The 25722-nt window shown below is 39.3% G+C and overlaps 1 protein-coding gene across 4 annotated transcripts in view; it reads right to left on the bottom strand.

Moving 5' to 3' along the window:
• NOLC1 (nucleolar and coiled-body phosphoprotein 1) overlaps positions 1 to 25722 on the bottom strand; it is a 52567-nt gene that overhangs the window by 19447 nt on the left and 7398 nt on the right. For 3 of the 4 annotated variants that reach the window (XM_070752111.1, XM_070752113.1, XM_070752114.1), the window contains exons 4-10: positions 22688 to 22797; positions 9603 to 9756; positions 6746 to 6861; positions 3687 to 3816; positions 2172 to 2306; positions 699 to 788; positions 411 to 530 (exon numbers count right to left, since the gene is read on the bottom strand). In XM_070752111.1, coding sequence (XP_070608212.1) covers positions 411 to 530; positions 699 to 788; positions 2172 to 2306; positions 3687 to 3816; positions 6746 to 6861; positions 9603 to 9756; positions 22688 to 22797 — 855 coding nt within the window. The remainder of the gene's footprint in view (positions 1 to 410; positions 531 to 698; positions 789 to 2171; positions 2307 to 3686; positions 3817 to 6745; positions 6862 to 9602; positions 9757 to 22687; positions 22798 to 25722) is intronic. The other variant, XM_070752112.1, reaches the window with a different exon arrangement.

Raw genomic sequence — 25722 nt, 5'->3', positions numbered from 1 at the left:
GATATTTCTGAGGTTTTATGTTACATCGATTTAGAAACATAGAAACATAGAAGATTGACGGCAGAAAAAGATCTCATGGTCCATCTAGTCTGCCCTTATACTATTTTCTATATTTTATCTTAGGATGGATCTATGTTTATCCCAGCCATGTTTAAATTCAGGTACTGTAGATTTACCAACCACGTCTGCTGGAAGTTTGTTCCAAGGATCTACTACTCTTTCAGTGAAATAATATTTTCTCATGTTGCTTTTGATCTTTCCCCCAACTAACTTCAGATTGTGTCCCCTTGTTCTTGTGTTCACTTTCCTATTAAAAACACTTCCCTCCTGGACAAAATTCCTGGTGTACAATGAAAGAATACAAGATATAAAAATGGAAAACAATTGATTTACCAGGTTATCCACAGTACCTGAACTATCAGAGGAGCTGCTCGCTTTCTTGGATGGAACTGGTTTAGCAGCACCATTCGCTGAAACAGCTTTGGCAGAGCCTTTGACCAAAACTTTCTTTTCTTCTTCTGAACTAGAATCTAAATAAAAAACACATAGCTTCCATTGATACTGGCACATTTAATTTTACCTCAAAAATATTGGATTATATATAGTATTGACAGCATTTTATACTTGATTGCTTATAACTTTCAACACTATACAACTCCCTAATAGACAGATCACATATTACATGATAGGCTACTAACCTGAATCAGTGTCTGAAGAAGTATTTCCTTTTTGGGCAGAAACTTGAGGAGATTTGGGGGCAAATGTTTTTTTAATCACAGACCCTTCAGCTAGAGGAAAAAAATATAAAGGTTTCATTATATTCCCTGTGGCAATTCAAAAGATAATAAAGAGTTCCTAGATATGCTGTCAGGCTGGGATCATGTAGTGACATCTACAGATACTACTGCAACCTAAAACTACAGTTGTCTTCAGCAGAAATAACTGCAAATACAGTGGTACCTCTACTTAAGAACTTAATTCGTTCCATGACCAGGTTCTTAAGTAGAAAAGTGTCAAGCTGCCAGTCAGAATTCAGACAAATAAAACTCAGAGTCCTTTTTGTAAAAGTTCAAAAGTGAATTTATCAAAATGAGAACTAGAAGCATCGAAAGAAAAGCAAAATGTTCGGAAACTTCAGATTGTGCAGAATGCAGCTGTGAGAGCAATCATGGGCTTCCCTAAATACACCCATGTCACACCAACACTCCGCAGTCTGCATTGGTTGCCGATCAGTTTCCGGTCACAATTCAAAGTATTGGTTATGACCTATAAAGCCCTTCATGGCACTGGACCAGAATATCTCCGGGACCGCCTTCTGCCGCACGAATCCCAGCGACCAGTTAGGTCCCACAGAGTTGGCCTTCTCCGGGTCCCTTCAACTAAACAATGTCGTTTGGCAGGACCAAGGGGAAGAGCCTTCTCTGTGGCGGCCCCGACCCTCTGGAACCAACTCCCCCCAGATATCAGAGTTGCCCCCACCCTCCTAGCCTTTCGTAAGCTCCTTAAAACCCACCTGTCGTCAGGCATGGGGGAATTGATACTTTCCCTCCCCCTAGGCTTATAAAATTTATGCATGGTATGCTAGTATGTATGATTGGTTTCTAAATTGGGGTTTTAAATTAACTTAAATATTAGATTTGTTTACATTGTATTATTATTGCTGTGAGCCGCCCCAAGTCTGCGAAGAGGGGCGGCATACAAATCTGATTGATTAATAAATAAATAAATAAATAAATAAATAAATAAATAAATAAATACTGCAACCTAAAACTACAGTTGTCTTCAGCAGAAATAACTGCAAATACGGTGGTACCTCTACTTAAGAACTTAATTCATTCTGTGACCAGGTTCTTAAGTAGAAAAGTGTCAAGCTGCCAGTCAGAATTCAGACAAATAAAACTCAGAGTCCTTTTTGTAAAAGTTCAAAAGTGAATTTATCAAAATCAGAACTAGAAGCATCGAAAGAAAAGAAAAGTCTGAGGAAATGGCACGATACAAACTTATATCAAACCCCCTTTTCCACCACCCCCTTGGGACAAAGCCCAATCCCCATTGTTCATAATCATCAGGTGGGACATCTTGGCCCTCATGTCACTCTTCTGGAATTTCCCTAATCTTTTAAAATATGCACATCTCATCAGCTTTATATACAAATTATTTAGGAAACATACTTGATGGTTTCTTTGTGAATGCTTGCTCTTTCTTCTCATCATTTTCTCCCTTCTTCTTAAAAGTCTTTTTAGTGAGGTGAGCTTTGCCTTTCCTTGATTCTATGTTTAAAGGGGGCGGCACAGCAGAATACTCTCCTGCAGTGACAGACAGCAGGGAGGGAAGAAGAGAAGGACAGCACACAGAAAGACATAAATAAGATAAACCAAAAGTTAGGTCTTATAGACATATGTACATGATCTGGCATCGGACCAGAATATCTCCGAGACCGCCTTCTGCTGCACGAATCCCAGCGACCGATTAGGTCCCACAGAGTGGGCCTTCTCCGGGTCCCGTCAACTAAACAATGTCGGTTGGCGGGCCCCAGGGGAAGAGCCTTCTCTGTGGCGGCCCCGACTCTCTGGAACCAGCTCCCCCCAGAGATTAGAACTGCCCCTACCCTCCTTGCCTTTCCTAAACTCCTCAAAACCCATCTTTGTCGTCAGGCATGGGGGAATTGAGATATCTCCCCCGGGCCTATATAATTTATGTATGGTATGTTTGTAGGTATGTCTGCTTAAAAATGGGGTTTTCTTAACTACTTTAAATTTTAAATTGTAAATTATTAGATTTGTTATGAATTGTTTTATTATGTTGTGAGCCGCCCCGAGTCTACGGAAAGGGGCGGCATACAAATCTAATAAATAAATAAATAAATAAATAAATAAATAAATAGTAAATAAATTTATTATTATTATTAATAATAATAATAAGAATAATAAGAATAATAATATTTGTATGCCGCCCCTCTCCGTAGACTCGGGGCGGCTCACAACAGTGATAAAAACAATATATAATGACAAATCTAATAGTTAGAATCTAAAATAACAATAGTACATTTAAAAAGTCTAAAAAACAAGGAACCCCAATATATAAAAACATACATACAGTCATATCATGCACAAAAACTACATAGGCAGGGGGAGATGTCTCAGTTCCCCCACGCTTGACTACATAGGTGGGTTTTAAGGAGTTTACGAAAGGCAAGGAGGGTGGGGGCAGTTCTGATCTCTGGAGGGAGCTGATTCCAGAGGGTCAGAGCCGCCACAGATATATATAGTGTCTATCCATATCTATATACTGTATATATATTTTTTAAAAACTATTAATTTTCTTAATTTTCCACAATTTATATTATATTCTTAAGAAACTGTCTGGCCCTGGGGCTTTATTGTTTTTCTGGGGGGCTTTTTCTTGCATTTTAAAAATTCTATTAGGGATATTTCCTCGTTTAACATTTGTTTATCTTCTTCATCTAGTAGTAGCCATATATATATACACCATCTACAGTATATCTATCTGCACATACGCACACGCAACTTACTTTTGCAACTCAATAAGATCAATAAACATTTTACCTTTTATCCAACCCCCAGCTTTTTATGCATCTAGATCTTCTTATCATATCTAGATCTACATCTAAATTAAGATCTAGATCTTTATCTTAGTTAAGAAGTCAACATCTTTTAATAACTCACCACGCTTGGCCTTTGTGGCTAGTTTTTCATGTTCCGAACTGTCACCGCTGCTCTTCTTTACAGGCTTGGTTTTAACTGGAAGTGGCTGAGCAGTGTTCTTATTACAGGGTGGAAGTTTCTTCAACTTGCCCTTATAAACAAAACAAAAACTAAAATTGTCTCAACATCAATCTAACCAACATCATTTTTAAGATGATCGTCAGTCAGTCAGATACTGCTTATATACAAATGGCAAGTCAAAGCCATGGAAAGATGTTAAGATATCATTGTACAGTGTTCCTTCGATTTTCATGGGTTCGAACTTCGCGAATAGCCTATACCACGGTTTTTCAAAAAATATTAATTAAAAAATACTTCGTGGTTTTTTTCCTATACCACGTTTTTTCCCATCCGATGACATCATACTTCATCGCCAAACTAATAATTTTTGCAAATAAATAACAAAAAAAAAATTATTGCTAATAAATAATTATGTTTATAAATATCAGGATCACTAAGTAATAATGGTGAGTAAATGGTTGTTAAGGGAATGGGAAATGGTAATTTAGGGGTTTAAAGTGTTAAGGGATGGCTTGTGATACTGTCCATAGCCAAAAATGGTGTATTTACTTCCGCATCTCTACTTCGCGGAAATTCGACTTTCGCGGGCGTTCTCGGAACGCATCCCCCGCGGAAATTGAGGGAACACTGTACAGGATAAATACTTATAGAGCCGGGGTGGCGCAGCAGGTAGAGTGCTGTACTGCAGGCCACTGGAGCTGACTGTAGATCTGAAGGTCAGCGGTTCAAATCTCATCACCGGCTCAAGGTTGACTCAGCCTTCCATCCTTCCGAGGTGGGTAAAATGAGGACCCGGATTGTGGGGGCAATAGGCTGGCTCTGTGAAAAAGTGCTATTGCTAACATGTTGTAAGCCGCCCTGAGTCTAAGGAGAAGGGCGGCATAAAAATTGAATAAATAAATAAAATAAATAAAATTAGGGACCAGCAGTTACCCAGAGTGGAGGGTAATGAGAAAAGTTTGTATATGATTGATTTTAAACATTGTTGTTGTGTTTATAACCATATATTGTTTTATTTCACGGTGGAGAAAAATAAAAAATTTATACCAGGAAATAAACGTATCAGGAAAGACTTCATGAACTCAATCTGTATAGTAAGGGGGGACATGATCGAAACATTTAAATATGTTAAAGGGTTAAATAAGGTTCAGGAGGGAAGTGTTTTTAATAGGAAAGTGAACACAAGAACAAGGGGACACAATCTGAGGTTAGTTGGGATCAAAAGCAACATGAGAAAATATTATTTTACTGAAAGAGTAGTAGATCCTTGGAACAAACTTCCAGCAGACGTGGTTGGTAAATCCACAGTAACTGAATTTAAACACGCCTGGGATAAACATATATCCATCCCAAGATAAAAATACAGTACAGGAAATAGTATAAGGGCAGACTAGATGGATCATGAGGTCTGTTTCTGCCACCAGTCTTCTATGTTTCTATGTTTCTATTGTTAATAGTCTCTTCGAAAAATGTTTGACTAGGATGATGAAAATTTTATGAAAACCAACTGTAAAGCAAATCAGATTTAGACTATTAAAAGCCCATTTAGTAGGACTAGATTTTTAAAATTAATTGGAACCAAGGTAGTGAAGGAAGTTTATAATAAACTATTTTGGGATTATATTTTTCCAGCAAAGTGAATAATGAATACAAACAACTAATACAGGTAGTCTTCAATTTACAAGTGTTCATTTAGTGACTGTTCAAAGTTACAAAGGCACGATTGTTTTTCACACTTCACAAAAATTGTGGGCATCAAGTTGACCGTCTATTTCCACACCTGCATCTCTCAGGTTAAACTTCTATTCAAACATATTTTTAGAGCAACACATCCTATTCTCCTTTCCAGATTCTCATGGCAATGGCAGACAATGATAATCAAAAGTTATTAACAAACGATGCTTGCCATAGTTGATATGCATGGGAATGACTCATCTAGAAAACGTACCTACAATGGTGCTACTCAATACTTTTACCATGACTACTATTGGCCTGCTTTCTAGAAGGGCTTATTGTCCATTAAGAGGTTATTTTGTAAGCCAGTTTCAGAAGAGTCTTCAAAATATCCATTTTATGCATGCATGCAGGAACACACATGTATATAGTACGAACATACATATATACAGTACAAATGTACATAGTTGCCCCCTCACTACTGTGTTTTCTGTATGTGTAAAAATTAGGGACGTTTTATTTATATATTGTTGTGGTTAGCTCTGGCCCAGCTCCTGCCCCAAGGAATGTGGAGGTGGATGTGCAGGCCTGTTTTACTCCCAGTAGAATCTGCTGATGACGTCTCCTCTGACCAAGGAAGCGTGAGTGACAGGGAAGAGGGGAGTTTGGCAGACAGCCCAGGAGGAGATCAGTCATCTGTATCATACCTGGACTCTGAACAAGAATTAATGACACATCCACGCACGCGTAGAGTGATACATAGGAGACAACAACTGAAGGATTATTACAAGAGAAAATGAGGCCATCTGTGGTTGGGTGGGGTTGCTGTAATTAGTGCTACAGATAAAAGTGCAGCCTGGTGTTTTAGCCTCATGGCAGTTTATCTTATTAATTGTTTCGTCAAGATCGTGGTTTTTACTGTTCAGGATTGTGTGTGTGGACTCTCTGGACTTTAGAATTGGACTCAATTTCCCAGTTATTGGGTGAGCAATTGGATTGCATTTAACCTGTGCCTTGTGTGTACCAGAAAATCCCTTTGACATTTAAAAAGGGAGCTGTTTCTGTTTTTCTGTTTATAAAAACTTTTGGGTTTTCCTTTTATCGTGTGGTGTGTGTCTTCCTGGACTAATTACCCTGTAATTACGGGCAGTTGAGACACGCCGGCAGAACATATATTAACAAATTTATTGACACTGCAATTTCAAATAACTCTTGGCAGTATACATACTTTACATGTTTTCTGAAGAGAAGGATATTTCGTTTTCTATCTTCATCAAAAATAAATAATGACTATTTAGCTATTATACCAAAGATTCATAACTTACTTTGATAGGCTGATTCTCTTCGGAGCTGGAATCCTCACTACTACTTGTCTCATCACTGCTGCTACTACTTTCTGCCTTGCCATTGGTAGTTTTGGACATCACCTTAGTAGGTTTTGCTGCCAATTGTGATTAAAATATTTCCATGAAATTGAAACATCAGATAACCAGATATGCAGCTTTAAATACCATATATAGTTTTAACAGTCTTCCCTCTCTTTTACAAGTACAGTGATACCTCGTCTTACAAACACCTCGTCATACAAACTTTTCGAGATACAAACCCGGGGTTTAAGATTTTTTTTGCCTCTTCTTACAAACTATTTTCACCTTACAAACCCACCGCCGCTGCTGGGATGCCCCGCCTCTGGACTTCTATTGCCAGCGAAGCACCCATTTTTGCGCTGCTGGGATTCTCCTGAGGCTCCCCTCCATGGGAAACACCACCTCCAGACTTCCGTGGTTTTGTGATGCTGCAGGGGAATCCCAGCAGTGCAAAAACGGGTGCTTCGCTGGTAATGGAAGTCCACTGGGGTTTCCCAGTGAGGGGAGCCTCAGTGAAATCGCAGCATTGCAAAAACACAGAGGTCCGGAGGTGGGGTTTCGAGGACTTCGGTGTTTTTGCGATGCTGTGATTTCACTGATGCTCCCTTCGCTGGGAAACCCCACCTCCGGACTTCCGTTGCCAGCGTAGCGCTCGTTTTTGCGATGATGGGATTCCCCTGATGGGATTCCCCTGCAGCATCGCAAAAACACAGAGGTCCAGAGGTGGGGTTTCCCATGGAGGGGAGCCTCAGGGGAATCCCAGCAGTGCAAAAACGGGAGCCTCGGCTGGCAAAAGGGGTGAATTTTGGGCTTGCACGCATTAATCACTTTTCCGTTGATTCCTATGGGAAACATTGTTTTGTCTTAGAAAATTTTCACCTTAAGAACCTCGTCCCGGAACCAATTAAGTTTGTAAGACAAGGTATCACTGTATATCTTTGCAATAAAGCTTTACAAAAATATTTCCAAAAACAGCATCCAACCTTACTTGGCAACATATGAAACCACCCAAAGTTCAAGGGAAAATTGCCAATTTTCTAAATAGTACAGTAAAACACTAATGCAACTTATTAAGCACCAGGAATAAGCAACAGTAAGAACTTTGCTCTTGTATATGGATTCATACATTGAGCAGGAACTGAACTTACAAATGAAACAAAACTAAATGATCCTTTCCAAATTTATCTTTTAATCATTCCATTTCAACCTGAGGGAATTGCTGATTCTCTAGATGTGCAGCAAGTTTGAATCATTATCCTATTTTTCGTTCACCCTTAAGATTTCTTCAATTTTGGACCAGGATTAAAGATTGGTTGGAAGAAATATTAAATTATCAATCAGAAACGAAACCAGAAATGTATCTGTTGGGAATAATCAGAGGACAACATAGCAAAGAAGATGACTATTTAATAACTCACATACTAACGTCAGCAAGATTGGTGTTTGCACAAACTTGGAAACAAGAAAAGACACCAAATGAAGAGACGGTGATTAGGAAAATGTTAGACTGTGCTAAATTCAGTAAATTAACATCTGAATTACAGAATAAATAAAATAAGGACTACTATAGAGTTTGGGGAAAACTATATAATTGGATAGGGGGGGAAAGAAGAAATTGAACTAATATTTAAGGGATACAAATGAATTATCAAAAACAGAATTGTAAAGTATTAATCATTAAGTAAATTCAAATGAATTTGTATATATATAGGTATGTTTATATGTCTTGTTTTGTTTGTTTGTCTGTTTGTATTACAATCAAAATTTAAAAAAAGAGGGGGGAAAGATTTCTTCAACACGTTTGAATACCAGAACACGACTAAATTTTCTGTTATAAAAATCTATAAAATGGGAACAGAGAAATCTCTATCAAAATACAGTGGTACCTCATCTTATGAACGCCTCTTCTAACGAACTTTTCAAGATACGAACCCGGTGTTTAAGATTTTTTTGCCTCTTCTTCCGAACTATTTTCACCTTACGAACCCAAGCAGCTGCTGCTGGGATGAAGGGGTTTCTTTTTTCCCTTTTTTGAAGAAAAGGGAGGGGCTGCTTGGAGTAGGAAACATTTTGCAGAGAACAAAATGCTTGCAAAGGCACTGAAAGGGTGTCTTTTTAAGAAAGAAAAGGGAGGAGGGAGGGGCAGCTTGGGGGAGAACAACGTGCTTGCAAAGGCACTGAAAGGGTGTCTTTTTAAGAAAGAAAAGGGAGGAGGGAGGGGCAGCTTAGGGGAGGAAAAATTGTGCAGAGAACAAGGTGCTTGCAAAGGAACTGAAAGGGTGTCTTTTTAAGAAAGAAAAGGGAGGAGGGAGGGGCGGCTTGGAGGGGGGAAGATTTTGCAGAGAACAACGTGCTTGCAAAGGAACTGAAAGGGTGTCTTTTGAAGAAAGAAAAGGGAGGAGGGAGGGGCAGCTTGGGGGAGGAAAAATTGTGCAGAGAACAACCTGCTTGCAAAGGAACTGACACGGTGTCTTTTGAAGAAAGAAAAGGGAAGGGCGGCCCCCTTGCCTTTCTTCCTTCCCACTCACCCTTTAGCCTAGCCTTGCTTCTTCCACCCGCCCCCTTTAGCTGCTCCTCCCTGCCCTCTGTTCGCCTCCCTTCTAAAGTTTGGGATTTTCCTGAAGGATTTGCAGGCATTATTTGCTTTTACATTGATTCCTATGGGAAACATTGTTTCATCTTACGAACTTTTCACCTTACGAACCTCCTCCTGGAACCAATTACGTTCGTATGATGAGGTACCACTGTATCTCCTTTACTCCTTTCATACATCACTTGACTTACTCACAAACTTAAGCTCGAAGTTAGCTGTTACCTGATGTAGCGGCCAGTTTTATGACTTTTTGGGCTCCTTCTGACTTTGGTGTTTTTTTCTTTGGAGCTTCATCTTCTGAGCTGCTTGAACTTGAACTCTTAGATGTCTTCTTGGACTTTGTTTTTTGAATGGTTGATTGGAGAACTATTCTCTTCTATCAAGATAGGTCAGTATCAGTGTCAAACAATATAATGTAACTAGGATGGATCTAGGATTCAATAGCAGATGGGTGCAGCTTGTTCAAAACTATGGTTCTTCTCACTCAGCACCTATCATTTTAGGAGAGCTGTGTTATTAAAAGAAGCACCTAGCTATTCCTAAATTTTATTCTCTGTAGTCTCAGATTTCAGACAAGCTTGTCACCAGTGGTTCTCCTCCTACCTCTCCGGTCAGCCGCAGTCGGTGTTAGCGGGGGTCAGAGGTCGACCTCTAGGTTACTCCCTTGTGGGGTGCCTCAGGGGTCGGTCCTCTCCCCCCTACTATTTAATATCTACATGAAACCACTGGGTGAGATCATCCAAGGGCATGGGGTGAGGTATCATCAATATGCAGATGATACCCAGCTCTACATCTCGACCCATTGTCCAGTCAGCGAAGCAGTGGAAGTGATGTGCCTGGAGGCTGTTGGGGTCTGGATGGGTGTCAACAGACTCAAACTCAACCCTGATAAGACAGAGTGGCTGTGGGTTTTGATTCCCAAGGACAATTCCATCTGTCCGTCCATTACCCTGGGGGGGGGGGAATTACTGACCCCCTCAGAGAGGAGCCGCAACTTGGGCGTCCTCCTCGATCCATAGCTCCCATTAGAGAAACATCTTTCAGCTGTGGCGAGGGGGGGCGTTTGCCCAGGTTCACCTGGTGCACCAGTTGCGGCCCTATTTGGACCGGGAGTCACTGCTCACAGTCACTCATGCCCTCATCACCTCGAGACTCGACTACTGTAATGCTCTCTACATGGGGCTACCTTTGAAGAGTGTTCGGAAACTTCAGATCGTGCAGAATGCAGCTGCGAGAGCAGTCATGGGCTTTCCTAAATACGCCCATGTCACACCAACACTCCGCAGTCTGCATTGGTTGCCGATCAGTTTCCGGTCACAATTCAAAGTGTTGGTTATGACCTATAAAGCCCTTCATGGCACCGGACCAGATTATCTCAGGGACCGCCTTCTGCTGCACGAATCCCAGCGACCAGTTAGGTCCCACAGAGTGGGTCTTCTCTGGGTCCCGTCAACTAAACAATGCCGCCTGGCGGGACCCAGGGGAAGAGCCTTCTCTGTGGCGGCCCCGGCCCTCTGAAACCAACTCCCCCCCAGAGATTAGAATTGCCCCCACCCTCCTTGCCTTTCGTAAGCTCCTTAAAACCCACCTCTGCCACCAGGCATGGGGGAATTGAGATGATCTTTCCCCCTGGGCCTTTATAATTTCATGTGTGGTATGTCTGTATGTATGTTTGGTTTTTTTATATTAATGGGTTTTTAAATCATTTTTAGTATTTATTGGATTATTATTGTACATTGTTTTAATACTGTTGTTAGCCGCCCCGAGTCTCCGGAGAGGGGCGGCATACAAATCCAATAATCTTCCGGTTTCGCTGAGGATCGCAGCGGAGTCTCTTGGCAGGGCTCTGCCTCGAGACCCCTCCAACCCTCCCAGAGGTCGCCCCAGCGCGATCGGATCGAGTCCGGATGGCTCGATCCTAGAAAAGGGGATTCCCCTCTGCCCGGGGAGCCATCGCCGAGGCTCCAGGACAGAGGGTTCATCCTGCAGCTCTGGTGCAGGGAGCACCGGTCCTCTCCCAAGAGGACACGGCCATTGCGATCCCACCTAACCAGTGGGAAGCAAGAAACATCAAGAGAGTAAAAAGCAGAGAAACTGAACAACCCTAATCGAAAAAGGAATATTGCCAAAGAAGCTACAATTAAGGTAAAAGTTTTTTCTATGTTCCATGCTAAACAAGAAGTTTAAAAAACAAGAAAATTGAATCGGAGTTTAAACAAAGGCGAAAGAGAAAGTTGTTAAAACAACATTGTATCCAGGCGCGAATTAACAGCCGGAACTTATTCTAACCACTTTCACTTGTTTTGAATTGTTGAATTTTTGCAAACAAGGAGATCTAGAAGATTTTAGAATGAGACATTAAAGGATTTATTATTCACAAAATGACATTATTTGGTTGGAAAAAATTTTTTTTTCCTCTTTTGAAACATTTTTGAAACATTTGGTTACTGAAAGTTGAAAAATGAAGTCCGGGCTGGGATTTTTCTAGCGGAAGGACCAGACTGCTCACTATTTACCTACAAATTCTGAATAAACATTTATAAAGGGAAAAAAAACTCTTTTCCTACATTTGAGAACTTTAAAATTTGGATTATCTAATCGACGTTTTTTTTGGATTATTCTGTTGGACTATTTCCATTGGATTTCGTTTGGATTAATAGCGGTTTGTGGATTAACAGCATTTTCGTTGGATTTACTGCGGAGAGATTTCTTCCTGGGCTGTGAGAGACGGACCGACTTCATTTTAACTTCGTGAGATTAAACTGCATTTGCTTGGAAAAAGTTTTATAAATTTTCTAAAGACTATACCCTTCTTCAAAAAACGGAATACCTTTGCAGTACTCATTAAGGTGTTTCTGACAACAAATTAGATCTTCAATCAATTGTTTTTTTTTTTCTTGCATTTTCCCTTTGATAATTTCAATTTTTGAATTTTAATTCTATATTACATTATATTACAATTGGTTCTGTTTATGCATTGCTAAATTTTCTTTTGGTCTTTGGTCCCCTGTTCCTCCTAATTGAATAATAGTCTTTAACTCTGATTGTCCCCTTTCTTCACATGCTTTTACCCTCCTTCTCACTTTGCTGACTCTTCCTCTTTATCTTTGCAGCTGTGCTAAACTAATCTCTTCCCCTTTTCCCCCTCTTCTTCTTCACATCTTCTTGATATAAACTTTGACTAGAGTAATAAGAATAAATAAGTTGAGCATTAATTAGATATATTTTAAATTTTAAGTGTATTTGAAATTTAGCCTTTTATTTGAATTAGAACTTTTATTGCTATTAATTAATTGCTATTGATTTAGTATAACTGTTACTGTGGGTTTGGAATTTATAGAATCTCTTTACATTTTGCTAACATAAAATACCACTAAATTTAAATTTGAAAATGTCAAGTTCTTCCACCCATACTAAAACAATCAAGAAGCAAACAACTGTTATTTCTTCCCCGCAAAGTTCACCACATCCATCTCCCGCACAGCAGACTTTATCTGCAACTATGTTCACCAAGGAGAAGGACAGGGAGAAACAACCATCTCTGGCTTCAATCCAAGAGACATTAACAACATTAAATGACTTTATGCTAAAATCTCAACAAGACGCAACACAACAGAGAGATGAAATTAAAGCAGAGATGGCGGAAATGAAAGTTGACACAGGTGAAATGAAAGACCAGATGAAGGAGATTAAGCAAGCCTTGCAAGATAATGAAGTACGAATGAAGGCAGTGGAAGAAAAGGCGGAAAAGGTGGAGAAAAGAATTGGTCACTTGGAGGACAAAGCTGCTTCACGTTACAGAGGGTATGATGAATCAATTACACATCTGGAAATGCAACGTGCGTCATATGGACTTCGATTTCAAAACGTAATAGAAGAAAAAGATGAAGATTTAAAGGCCATTATGGCTGACATTATTGGGAAAATCCTTCAGATGGACCCAGATGACATAAAAAGAGAAATCGATGAAGTCTTCAGAATTTCTAACAGCTATATTCGCCGTTTTAATCTTCCACGCGAGATTCACATCAAATTTGTAAGAAAAAGCATGCGAGATGATATATTGCATTGGTCAAGAGCGGGACAACTACAACACCAAGGCAAAGAAATAAAAATATTAAAACAAATCCCAAGACGTGTTCGAGAGACTAGAAGAGACTATCATTTCTTGACCAAACTTCTGATCAAAGAAAACATAACCTTTCGCTGGCTTATTCCACAAGGTCTATCATTGACATGGAAATCAACGAGATATAAATTGGAGAATCTAGACCAAGCAAGAGACTTTTATGAAAACAGTGGAATATGCGAAATGGAACAGATAACAAAAGAACTGGAAGCAATGCAGGCCGAAGCCATGGGGGCACTTGCACAAGTGGAGGACCAGGACCAAGGGGCCAGAAGAAAGCAACCTCAACGCGAAACCAAGAAATACAACAAATGACTACATTGAGAGATTTAAAAATCTTTTCAGTAAATGTCAATGGACTTAATGAACCAAAAAAAAGAAAACAAATGTTTTCCAAAATTAAGAATCAAAAAGCTCAAATTGTGATACTCCAAGAAGTGCATATAAAAAAAAGTAATCGGAATTTATTGTTAAATAATAAAATTGGAAAGATGTATGCTGCGTTAGCAGACCAAAAGAAAAGAGGAGTGGCAATGTATGTTGAGAGTTCTATAAATTCCAAACAACTATATAGTGATGATGAAGGTAGAATTTTGATTGTCCAGATAGATATTGAACCCAAATCGCTTGCTATTGTTTCTATATATGCCCCAAATGATGACCAAATTGCATTTTATGAAAAATTACATCAAAAAATTTTAGAATTAAATTTGGAAAATATGTTAATTATTGGAGATTTTAATGCCATAACAAATAGACAATTAGACCATTCGGGGGTGAAGAAAAGTTGTAAAAAGAAAAAAAAGAATTTACTGCCCTCAACTTTCCAAAAAATGAAAGCAGAATTGCTATTGAATGATATATGGAGGGAAAGGCATCCTCATAGCAGGCAATATACTTTTTACTCAAACCCCCACAAAATTTGGACTAGAATAGATATGGTGTGGGCTCCCAAAACAACAGCAGAGTACATACAAGACGTAGAAATAGATGTTAATACTTGGGCAGATCATAATCCAGTTATAGTCTATATGAGAAATATTAAAAAACATCGCAATTGGCAAATGAATAGAAATATTTTGAAAGAGAAAGAATATAAAGAATGGATGGAAAAGGAATTAAAAATATTTTTTGAAATTAATAAAAATACAGACACCACCCCTCAGAACTTGTGGGATGCAACCAAAGCATACATAAGAGGATTAACAATATCCTATACTGCAAAATATAATAAAGAAAGAAAAAGAAAATATGAACAATTAATAAATGAATTAAAACAACTAGAGTTTCTATCACAACAAAATGTGAAAAATAAAGATTTGGGGGAAAAAATAAATTTAATTAAACACAAAATTAGATTACAAGAACAAAATCAACTATTGGAAAAAATAAAGAAAGCTAAGCAACAGTATTTTGAGCATGCCAATAAATCAGGTAGATGGTTAGCATACAAACTGAGAAAGCAGAGACAATCTAAATTAATTAGAAAATTAGAAGATAAAGATGGAATAATAAAATATGACCCAGAGGGAAAAGCAAATATAGTTCAAAACTTTTTTAAAGAATTGTATAAAGATGATAATATTGAAGAAGAAGCCGTATTTAAATACCTAGAGAGTGCAGAGTTACCACAAATAACAGAAGAGCAACAAGAAAAGATGGAGAGTCCAATAACGATGGAAGAACTCCTTATAGTTATTAAAAAGCAGAAAAACAACAAAGCCTCGGGACCGGACGCTATCCCGGCAGAGTGGTATAAAATAGAAAATGAAGTATTAAGAAATAATATGCTCCAAATTTTTAATGAATGTAGAGTAGATGGTAAAATTCCTAAATCATGGTCGGAATCTTTGATAACTTTAATTCATAAACCAGATACACCAAAAGAAAAAATTAAAAACTATAGACCAATATCTTTATTGAATGTAGATTATAAAATCTTTATAGCAATATACGCAGATAGATTGAAAAATGTGATAAACAGCAAAATTCACTCAGACCAAAATGGTTTCCTTCCAGGTAGACAAATTAAAAATAATCTTAGAACAATCATTAATGTATTAGAGTATTATGAGCAACATCCAGATAAAACATTATCTTTAATGTTCTTAGACGCGCAAAAGCTTTTGATAACGTGAATTGGACATTTATAAAGATGCAATTAAATAAAATGAGATTCGGCCCCAAATTTGTTAATTTAATAGACGCTATTTATTCAGAACAAACGACAAAAATTATATTAAACAATGAACAATTAGAAGCGTTTAAAATTAATAAAGGAGTGCGGCAAGGATGTCCCATATCACCTCTTCTTTTCATTATGACTTTAGAAGCACTCTTAATAAAAATAAGATCAGATCCAAAGATAAAAGGTTTAACAGTTAGAAAAGAGATATACAAAGTCCAGGCCTTTGCAGATGATTTGACTTTTATAATGGAAGATCCGTTAGTCACAGCACCAAGATTAATCCAAACAATAGAACAATATGGCAAGGTGGCAGGTTTGAAAATAAATAAAAATAAAACAAAAATTATAACTAAAAACATGAGTAAAATACAAGAAAGCAATTTAGAATGTATTACTGGAATGCAAATAGTTAAAAAAGTAAAATATTTGGGAATATGGCTAACAGCCAAAACAATAACATTAAAAAATGATAATTATATAAAATTAATTAATGAAATTAAAAAGGATCTAGAAATATGGAACAGTCTAAAAATATCATTTTTGGGAAGAATTGCTACGATTAAGATGAATATCTTACCTAAGGTATTATTTTTATTTCAAGTGATCCCAATCAATCCAGGGGCTAACTTTTTTAAAAACTTAACAAATGTGGTTAAAAAATTTCTATGGCAAGGGAAAAAGGCAAGAATTAAGATAAATATGTTAGAAGACATAAAAGAGAGGGGGGGTTTTGCGCTCCCAAATTGGAAACTATATTATCAGGCAGCCGCCTTAACATGGATTAAAAACTGGATAACTTTAGAGGACATGAGAACATCAATATTAGAAGGACATGACCTCATGCTTGGTTGGCATGCTTTTGTGTGGTACGATAAAGATAAAAACCATTCTTACTTTAAAAGACACACGCTGAGAAAATATTTATTTGATGTCTGGAAAGACATAAAGAAAAACCACTTTTTAACAATTCCAGATTGGGTTACCCCCTTGGACGCAATAATACATCCAAATTCTATTAATGACTCAAGAAATATAAGATATAAAGATTTGTTAGACAATCAAATGAAATTAAAATCTAGAATTAAACTACAAGATGAAGGGATACAAATTGATTGGTGGCATTACGCACAGATTAGATCCAGATACCAGAAAGATAGTACACTCTATATATTTAACAAAAGTAAAAACCTGTTAAGTGAGTTAATCACTAAAAACCACAACAGAGTAATTGGAAAAATATATAAATATTTGATTACCCACAAGAATATTGAATTAACATTAAAAGATAGTATGATACATTGGTGTAGAAACATAGGTAAAGAAATTGATTTAGATACATGGGAGAAAGTTTGGATGTGCAATTGGAGAATGACTAAATCAGTTTCTTTGAAAGAGAACCAAATAAAAATGTTTTATAGATGGCATCTCCCACCAAGTAGATTAGCAAAAATGTTCCCAAAGACATCACCTTTGTGCTGGAAATGTAAGAAAGAAATAGGATCCTATTATCATCAATGGTGGACATGTAATAAAGCTAAAATGTATTGGAAAATGATAGAAAAAATGACAAAAGAAATTACAAAGCAGAAAATAGATTTCACCCCGGAGTTTTGTTTGCTAGGAATTACTAACCAAAATTATAAAAAAGAAATTTTGTACTTGATTATACATATTTTTACAGCGGCAAGGATTATATACGCGCAAAATTGGAAAGGGGAAGATATCCCCAAAGAAGAGGGAGTTATTGCAAAAATATTAGACTGCGCGGAAATGGACATGATGACAAGACGCTTGAATGAACAGGAAGAAACCAAATTTTACGCAACATGGAACAATGTTTATGAATGGATAGATAAGAATAAAAAAATAAAGAAAGAAGAGTAGTAACAAGTATAGATATTTTAGATGATCTTTTCTTATTAAGATTTATCTTAGATTTAGTTTACATAGATAGAATAGAAATTTGTTTTTTCTAAAGATTTTTTGACTTGAAATTAATTAGAAACTTTTATATGACAGTTAATTTTTTTTTACTAGATATTTTTTGTATTAGTAGCATTGAATTAGATATTCAATTGTGTATTCCTTTTTCTGTATCTGCAATTATACTTTTGAGAAGAGCAGGGATGATACATCCCTACAATGTATGTTAAATGTTTGTAAGTTTGTTTGTCATTTTAAAGAAAATTAATAAAAAGATTTGGAAAAAAAAAAAAAACAAATCCAATAAATAAATAAATAAATAAATTTCAGATAAGCTTGTCACCATAAAGTTTCAAGAAACCCAGGGTTCTCTTGCACATTTGCAACATAAAGGATGATTTACAACAGAATATTTCTTACACATGTTTAGATAACAGAATGTAAACGCCATCTGATGAGCCTAACTGTTGGTTCAAAGTTAAAATTTGAGGGTATAATACAACTCTCTTGAAGTATCTGAGTATAACAGGAAGTGAAGGGTACCCCAACTTTGTTGGCTTCACATTATTTTCTATCCTAACAGCAACTGTCAAAATTAAGAATCAAAATAAAATCTCTGAGCCAGCTTAGAGTATGTATTTCAAGAAATGAGCGGTAGGAAAAGCAAGTAGGATGCTTGGCTGCATAGCTAGAGGTATAACAAGCAGGAAGAGGGAGATTGTGATCCCCTTATATAGAGCACTGGTGAGACCACATTTGGAATACTTTGTTCAGTTCTGGAGACCTCACCTACAAAAAGATATTGACAAAATTGAACGGGTCCAAAGACGGGCTACAAGAATGGTGGAAGGTCTTAAGCATAAAACGTATCAGGAAAGACGTAATGAACTCAATCTGTACAGTCTGGAGGACAGAAGGAAAAGGGGGGACATGATCGAAACATTTAAATATGTTAAAGGGTTAAATAAGGTTCAGGAGGGAAGTGTTTTTAATAGGAAAGTGAACACAAGAACAAGGGGACACAATCTGAGGTTAGTTGGGGGAAAGATCAAGAGCAACATGAGAAAATATTATTTTACTGAAAGAGTAGTAGATCCTTGGAACAAACTTCCAGCAGACGTGGTTGGTAAATCCACAGTAACTGAATTTAAACATGCCTGGGATAAACATATATCCATTGTAAGATAAAATACAGGAAATAGTATAAGGGCAGACTAGATGGACCATGAGGTCTTTTTCTGCTGTCAGTCTTCTATGTTTCTAATATTTTCACTGCATTTGTCATTTTCAAACCGTAACAAGTTTCATTCTTGAGCATTAACATTCCATCCATCCTAATTCAATTATACAACAATGGTGTCACTATTATTTCTTTGTTGCAGGCCCAGATCTACAAGCAGATAGATCTAAAGTTGCAAATTCACTATTCCAAACTACTTCTTAAAGATATTTTCTTCCTCATGCAGAAAGAAGTTTATAGCACAAAAATTTGGGATGTGGGAATTTAAGTTAAAAGCCTTACCCCAAAACAAAGAAACAAAGCTCAGCTTTATGGCTCACCTATATTACAAAAACACATTCCTTGGAAACCCAAAACTATTAACTAATACATAAAAGAAGAAGGCCAAGGAATAATGATAAACTGGAAAAAGACAGAACTTTAGGAAAACAAAAGGTAGTAACTTATTAGAAAGGAACCACACTAATGAAATATTGCCTCTTTTTTCTTTCAAAACTCCATTCTTTTTGCAATGGAAAAATGTTTCATTTCCTCAGTTAAATTCAACAATCTCACTGACCTTATTTGGCACATGATGTGTTGTAGCCAATAAAATGAATATTTTTCTACAATACAATGTTCTATCTTTGAACCTGCTGAAAGGAGACTTAATAACATTCCTTATCCAAATCACCATTGCGTATGCTCAGTTGTGTTGTGGTTAGCTCTGGCCCAGCTCCTGCCCCAAGGACTGTGGATGTGGGGGAGACATCCACATGCTGCAGGCCTGTTTTGCGCCCCCCCCCCCGTGGAATCTGATGATGAAGGCTCCTCTGACCAAAAAGACATGAGTGACAGGGAGGAGGAGAGTGTGGCAGACAGCTCAGAAGGAGATCAATTATCTAGCTCCTCCTTGGATTCAGAACAAGAGTTAATGATACAGCCACGCATGCGGAGAGCGATGCATAGGCAACAACAACTGAGAGATTATTATCAAAGAAAATGAGGCCACCTGTGGTTGGGTGGGGCTGTGGTAATTAGTGAGGCTGGTATAAAGAGCAGCCTGTGGGTTTGACCATTGTGGAGGATTATCTGATCCTTGTGTTTCGTGACTGCTTTACTGACTTTGACCCTTGTGTGCTGATTTTTCCCCGCTTTGAAACTAAACCAGGGCAAAGTGTGTTTCACTTTGTGAAAGAAGGACTGTGAATTTCCTCACAGCTGCAAGCTAAGTATCACAGAACTGATAAGGGACTTGTACAAGTTACCAGTTTGTTTGGAGACGAGTGCTCTTTGCTATACCAAAAGAGGGCTTGTTTTAAGTGAAATTTCATATAAAGAACATTGTGTTGAATTTTCAAACATGTGTGTGTCTGAAATTTGTACCTGTGAATTTTTGGGAGGAGTCTACCAGAGAGCCCGACAGAACAAGTTGTAACAAGTGAAGCAATGTCATGTCTAGATGCACTGTTTGCTGTACCAGGATTGCCTCAATTTTTCCCCCCAAGTACAGCTAATTTTAACTTGTATGATTTCATTGTCGGGATTTATTCATATACAGTGGAACCCCGACATAAGAGCTGCTCTACTTAAGAGCAACTCGAGATAAGAGCTGGGAGGGGAGAGATATTTTTGTTCTACTTACAAGCCCAAATTCGAGATACAAGCGCCAAGGAGCTGTCTCCTGAAGCCGAACGCTAACTTCCGCGTTCGGCTTCAGGAGACAGCTGCAAAGCGGCGCGTGTGTTTTAAAAGGTTGCAGCCGGCCTGGGGGGCTCGGGGGGGGGTGCTTGCAGCTTTCTTTCTTGCTCTTTTTCTTTCTCTCTTTTACCTTCCCTTCCTCTATTTCTTCTTTTCTTTCTCCTTCCCACCTTCTTCCCTCCCTCCCTCCCTTCACTCATTCCTCTCTTACTCTCCCCTTTCATAAGTTTCCTTGCTTCCTTCCTCTGTTCCTGTCCCTTCCCCCTTTCTTTCTTTCTTTCTTGCTCTTTTTCTTTCTCTCTTTTACCTTCCCTTCCTCTATTTCTTCTTTTCTTTCTCCTTCCCACCTTCTTCCCTCCCTCCCTTCACTCATTCCTCTCTTACTCTCCCCTTTCATAAGTTTCCTTGCTTCCTTCCTCTGTTCCTGTCCCTTCCCCCTTTCTTTCTTTCTTGCTTTCTTTCTTTCTTGCTCTTTTTCTTTCTCTCTTTTACCTTCCATTCCTCTATTTCTTCTTTTCTTTCTCCTTCCCACCTTCTTCCCTCCCTCCCTTCACTCATTCCTCTCTTACTCTCCCCTTTCATAAGTTTCCTTGCTTCCTTCCTCTGTTCCTGTCCCTTCCCTCTTTCCTTCCTTCCTTCCCACCCTCCGTCCATTCATTCACCCATTCCTCTCTTGATCGCTTAAAGCCGGTCCCTGGTGCAAAAAGGGTTGGGGACCTCTGTCCTACAGGATTGGGTGGCAGAGAAGTTGAACATATGTAAATTTAAAAGTTTAAGAAAGTTTACAAGTTAAGTGAAAGAAACTTCATTATTCATTTATATGTACATGTACATTTCTTCATTAAAAACATGTCTTTCTGCATAATTTAGACTAACTTTGTGAGTTTTTTGAGGGCTGGAACCAATTAAAATTATTTACATTAATTCCTATGGGGAAAAGTCGTTCGAGATAAGAGCTGCTCGACTTAAGAGCCCAGGTCCGGAACGAATTAAACTCGTATCTCGAGGTACCACTCTATCTTATTTGATTCTATGTTTTGAATTTATATTATTTCCTTTGGGTGAGTTTTTAAATGTGGTCACTGTTGATAAATAAAAGCCACAGGTTTTTTTTTCTGTGGAAGAGATACAGTGATCCCCCGAGTTTCGCGATCCCGATCATTGTGAATCGCTATATCGCGATTTTTCCACCCGATGACGTCACTCCCTTCCTTCCTCATCTTTCTTTCTCTCTCTCTTTCTCTATCTTGCTTCTTCCTCTCTCACACTCTCTTCCTCCCTCTCTCATCTCTTTCTTTCCTTCTCTCTCTTTCTCTATCTCTCCCCCTCTTGCTCTCCAGCGGCGGGCGGCACCCAGGGAAGGTTCCTTCAGCCGCCCACCAGCTGATCTGCTCGGCAGCGCGGCAGCAGCGAGGAGCCGAAGATGGGGTTTCCCCGTTGCCTGGGCAACGGGGAAACCCCATCTTCGGCTCCTCGCTGCTGCCGCGCTGCAAGCGAGCGGCAAGCGAGCAGCCGGGCGGGCGGGTGAACGGGCAAGCGGCAAGCGATCTTGGGGTTTCCCCTTTGCCTGGGCAACGGGGAAACCCCATCTTCGGCTCCTCGCTGCTGCCGCGCTGCAAGCGAGCAGCCGGGCGGGCGGGCGAACGGGCAAGCGATCTTGGGGTTTCCCCTTTGCCTTGGCGGCGGGGAAACCTCATCTTCGGCTCCTCGCTGCTGCCGCGCTGCAAGCAAGCGGCAAGCGAGCGGCAAGCGAGCAGCCGGGCGGGCGGGCGAACGGGCAAGCGATCTTGGAGTTTCCCCTTTGCCTGGGCGGCGCCCAACAGCTGATCTGCTCCGCAGCGCGGCAGCAGCGAGGAGCCGAAGATGGGGTTTCCCCGTTGCCTGGGCAACCGGGAAACCCCATCTTCGGCTCCTCGCTGCTGCCGCGCTGCGGAGCAGATCAGCTGTTGGGCGGCCGAAGGGGTCTTCCCCGCCGCCCACACGCAAACTCCACCATCTGCGCATGTGCGGCCATGGAAAAAGGGGCGCAGATGGTGTTTTTACTTCCACGCCGCTACATCCCGAAATATCGATTATTGCGAGGGGTCTTGGAACGGAACCCTCGCGATAATCGGGGGATCACTGTATTGAGAAAATTAAAAACAAACCTTTGCTGGTTTCTTCCCTTGTTGCTCAGAATCTGTGGAGTCAGAACTGTTACTCTCAGAACTGCTTGAAGTTGTCTTTGTTGGTAATGGGGAGGAGGAATATTTTGCAGCTAGAATTTAAAACAATAACATCATAAATAGATCATTATTACTCAAAAAACAAAGATCAGCTTCTATATTTTATGACAGTGAACAGCTAAGATTTTACAAATCATAAAAAGAAAGAAGTGGGAAGTGGTATATCCCAGTTTTGGGACCTTTTTAATTTATTTATTAATGATCTGGATGTAGAAATATATAGTGAGGTAGCAAAGTTTGCTGACAACACTACATTGTTCCGGGTAGTGAAAAATGAAACTGATTGTTGGGCGCTCCAGAAAGATCTCTCGAAATTGAATGAGTGGGCAACAAAGTGGCAAATGATTTTAACCTAAATAACTGCAAAGTTATGTATATTGGGGCAAAGAACCCCAACTATACCTACCAATTGATGGGGACCAAGCTTTCTGAGACAACCCAAGAAAGGGATCTTGGGGTTTTGATGGACAGCTCAATGAAGATGTCAACCCAGTGCGCAGCAGCAGTAAAAAAAGCAAATTCCATGCTTGGCATGATTAGGAAGAGAATTTTAAAAATGTCGGCAAGTTTTGTATTGCCTCTGTAGAAATCAATGTTGAGACCAGATTTGGAGTACTGTGTACAGTTCTGGTCACCACACCTCAAGGATGATATCATGGAACTGGAAAAGGTGCAAAAAAAGGGCAACAAGAATGATCAAGGAAATGGAGCACCTCCCTTATGAAACCAGGTTGCAACGCCTTGGTCTCTTCAGCCTTGAAAGATGGCGTTTAAGAGGTGACTTGATCGAAGTGTATAAAACCATGCATGGGATAGAAAAGGTGGATAGAGAAAAATTATTTTCTCTATCACACAATACTAAGACAAGGGGGAACTCCCTAAAGCTCATAGGTAAGAAAGTGAGGACAAATAAAGGGAAATATTTCATCACCCAGAGGGTCATTGGTTTATGGAATTCACTTCCAGAAGAGGTCGTGTCAGCTGTCAGCCTGGGTAGCTTCAGGGCAGGATTAGACAGATTCATGGATGCCAAGTGTATCGGTGGTTATTGAAATGGATGTCCAAGTGCCACCTCTATGTTGGTTGAGGCAGCCAGGATTCCCTTGGGTACCATTTGTTGGGAGTCAAGGGAAAGGGAGGGTTTGCCTTCTCTTTCTGCTCAAGATCCCCATGTACAATTGGTGAGCCACTGTGAGACATAGAATGCTGGACTCAATGGGCTTTGGCCCAATTCAGCATGGCTCTTCTTATATTCTAAGTAAATCTAAAGAACTGCTCAGCTGTAAAGATTCTGGATAGTTTCAGTAAAAGTCCCAGCACCCACTAATCTAAATCAAGAATACACTACAATATTCAGTATGTTCCATCTAAACAATGGCATTTGTGTGGCATTGGTATGGCAAATAAAAAAGCCATGATACAAGATATATAGTTAGTTTATAGTTTATTAGATTTGTATGCAGCCCCTCTCCGAAGACTCGGGGCGGCTCACAACATAATAGTGATACAATACATTACAAATCTAATAGTAGAAGTTAAATCAATTTAAAAACATTCATACATAGTAAAATCCCTAACTATACAATCATACACATTCAACCTAATCCATCATACAGTGAGGCCGAAAACATAATAAAAAGGGGGAGAAGGTGGTAATTATCCCCACGCCTGCCGACAAAGGTGGGTCTTCAGCATTTTACAGAAGGCGAGGAGGTTGGGGGCTATTCGAATCTATGGAGGGAGTTGATTCCAGAGGGCCGGGGCCGCCACAGAGAAGGCTCTTCCCCTGGGTCCTGCCAGTCGACATTGTTTGGTCAACGGGACCCGGATAAGGCCAACTCTGTGGGACCTAATCGGTCGCTGGGATTCGTGCGGCAGAAGGCGGTCTCGGAGATATTCGAGGATTGGTCCTACCAGATTTGAAGCTATATTTTAATACTTGTTTAATTTGGATGAGACTGGGTGCTGTTAGAGGCTATTAGATTTAGGAAGCCACAATTTGAGATTCGAGAGGCATAGATATTTATGATATGATAAAGTTTAAGTAAATGTAGATTTTTAAAACCATTATGTCAGGTGGGCTATTCTTAGGAGCATGGAATAAATATAAATTTTGATTCTACTCAGGAAGAATCTAAATAACTGGTTTTGAACAAAATAATATTGATGTTGAATTATATACGTATGATTAGCATGTAATTGTTAAAATGTATACGTATTTGTTGTGACATGAAACATTGGGGGGAAGAAAAGGGGAAATGGAATGAGGAGACTGGAGATGAGAGAAAAGAGGACAACAGCCTTGATGGAAACCAGAAGTGAGAGATAACGCCAACCATCCAGTTCCCAAAACATCTAAAGAGTATGCAACTGGATAGAGGTGAGCTATGGGAGGACCAGGGGAAGGGGAGAAATATATTTTATTTATTTATTTATTAGATTTGTATGCCGCCCTTCTCCGGAGACTCGGAGCGGCTATTTTGTGTGGGAATCTTAAGATCTAGCCTTTCTTTTGCTGCAACCACTTAACCTAGTAAAAGAACCTTTCATTTCAACCAAATTGAGTCGAGGGTTTTTATTTCTTAAGGATTCTGAGCCGGAACAGGTCTGACATGGAGCTTTTTAAACAGGTGTGCTAACGATGGCTTCTCGGAGTATCATACCTCAATAAATTCTGTTGTTTTTCTAGATCTGAGTCATTGCTCACAGTCACTCATGCCCTCATCACATCAAGGTTCGATTACTGCAACGCTCTCTACATGGGGCTACCTCTGAAAAGTGTTCAGAAACTTCAGATCATGCAGAACGTGGCCGCGAGAGCCATCGTGGGGCTTCCTAGATTCGCCCACGTCTCTGCAACACTCCGTGGCCGCTGCCGATCAGTTTCCGGTCACAATTCAAAGTGTTGGTTATGACCTTTAAAGCCCTACATGGCATTGGACCAGAGTACCTCTGGA

The sequence above is a fragment of the Erythrolamprus reginae genome, chromosome 5, assembly GCF_031021105.1.
Source record: "Erythrolamprus reginae isolate rEryReg1 chromosome 5, rEryReg1.hap1, whole genome shotgun sequence".
In the NCBI taxonomy this organism is placed as follows: domain Eukaryota; kingdom Metazoa; phylum Chordata; class Lepidosauria; order Squamata; family Dipsadidae; genus Erythrolamprus; species Erythrolamprus reginae.
The sequence above is the reverse complement of the archived record's forward strand: the minus strand, read 5'-3'. Positions and strand labels throughout refer to the sequence as shown.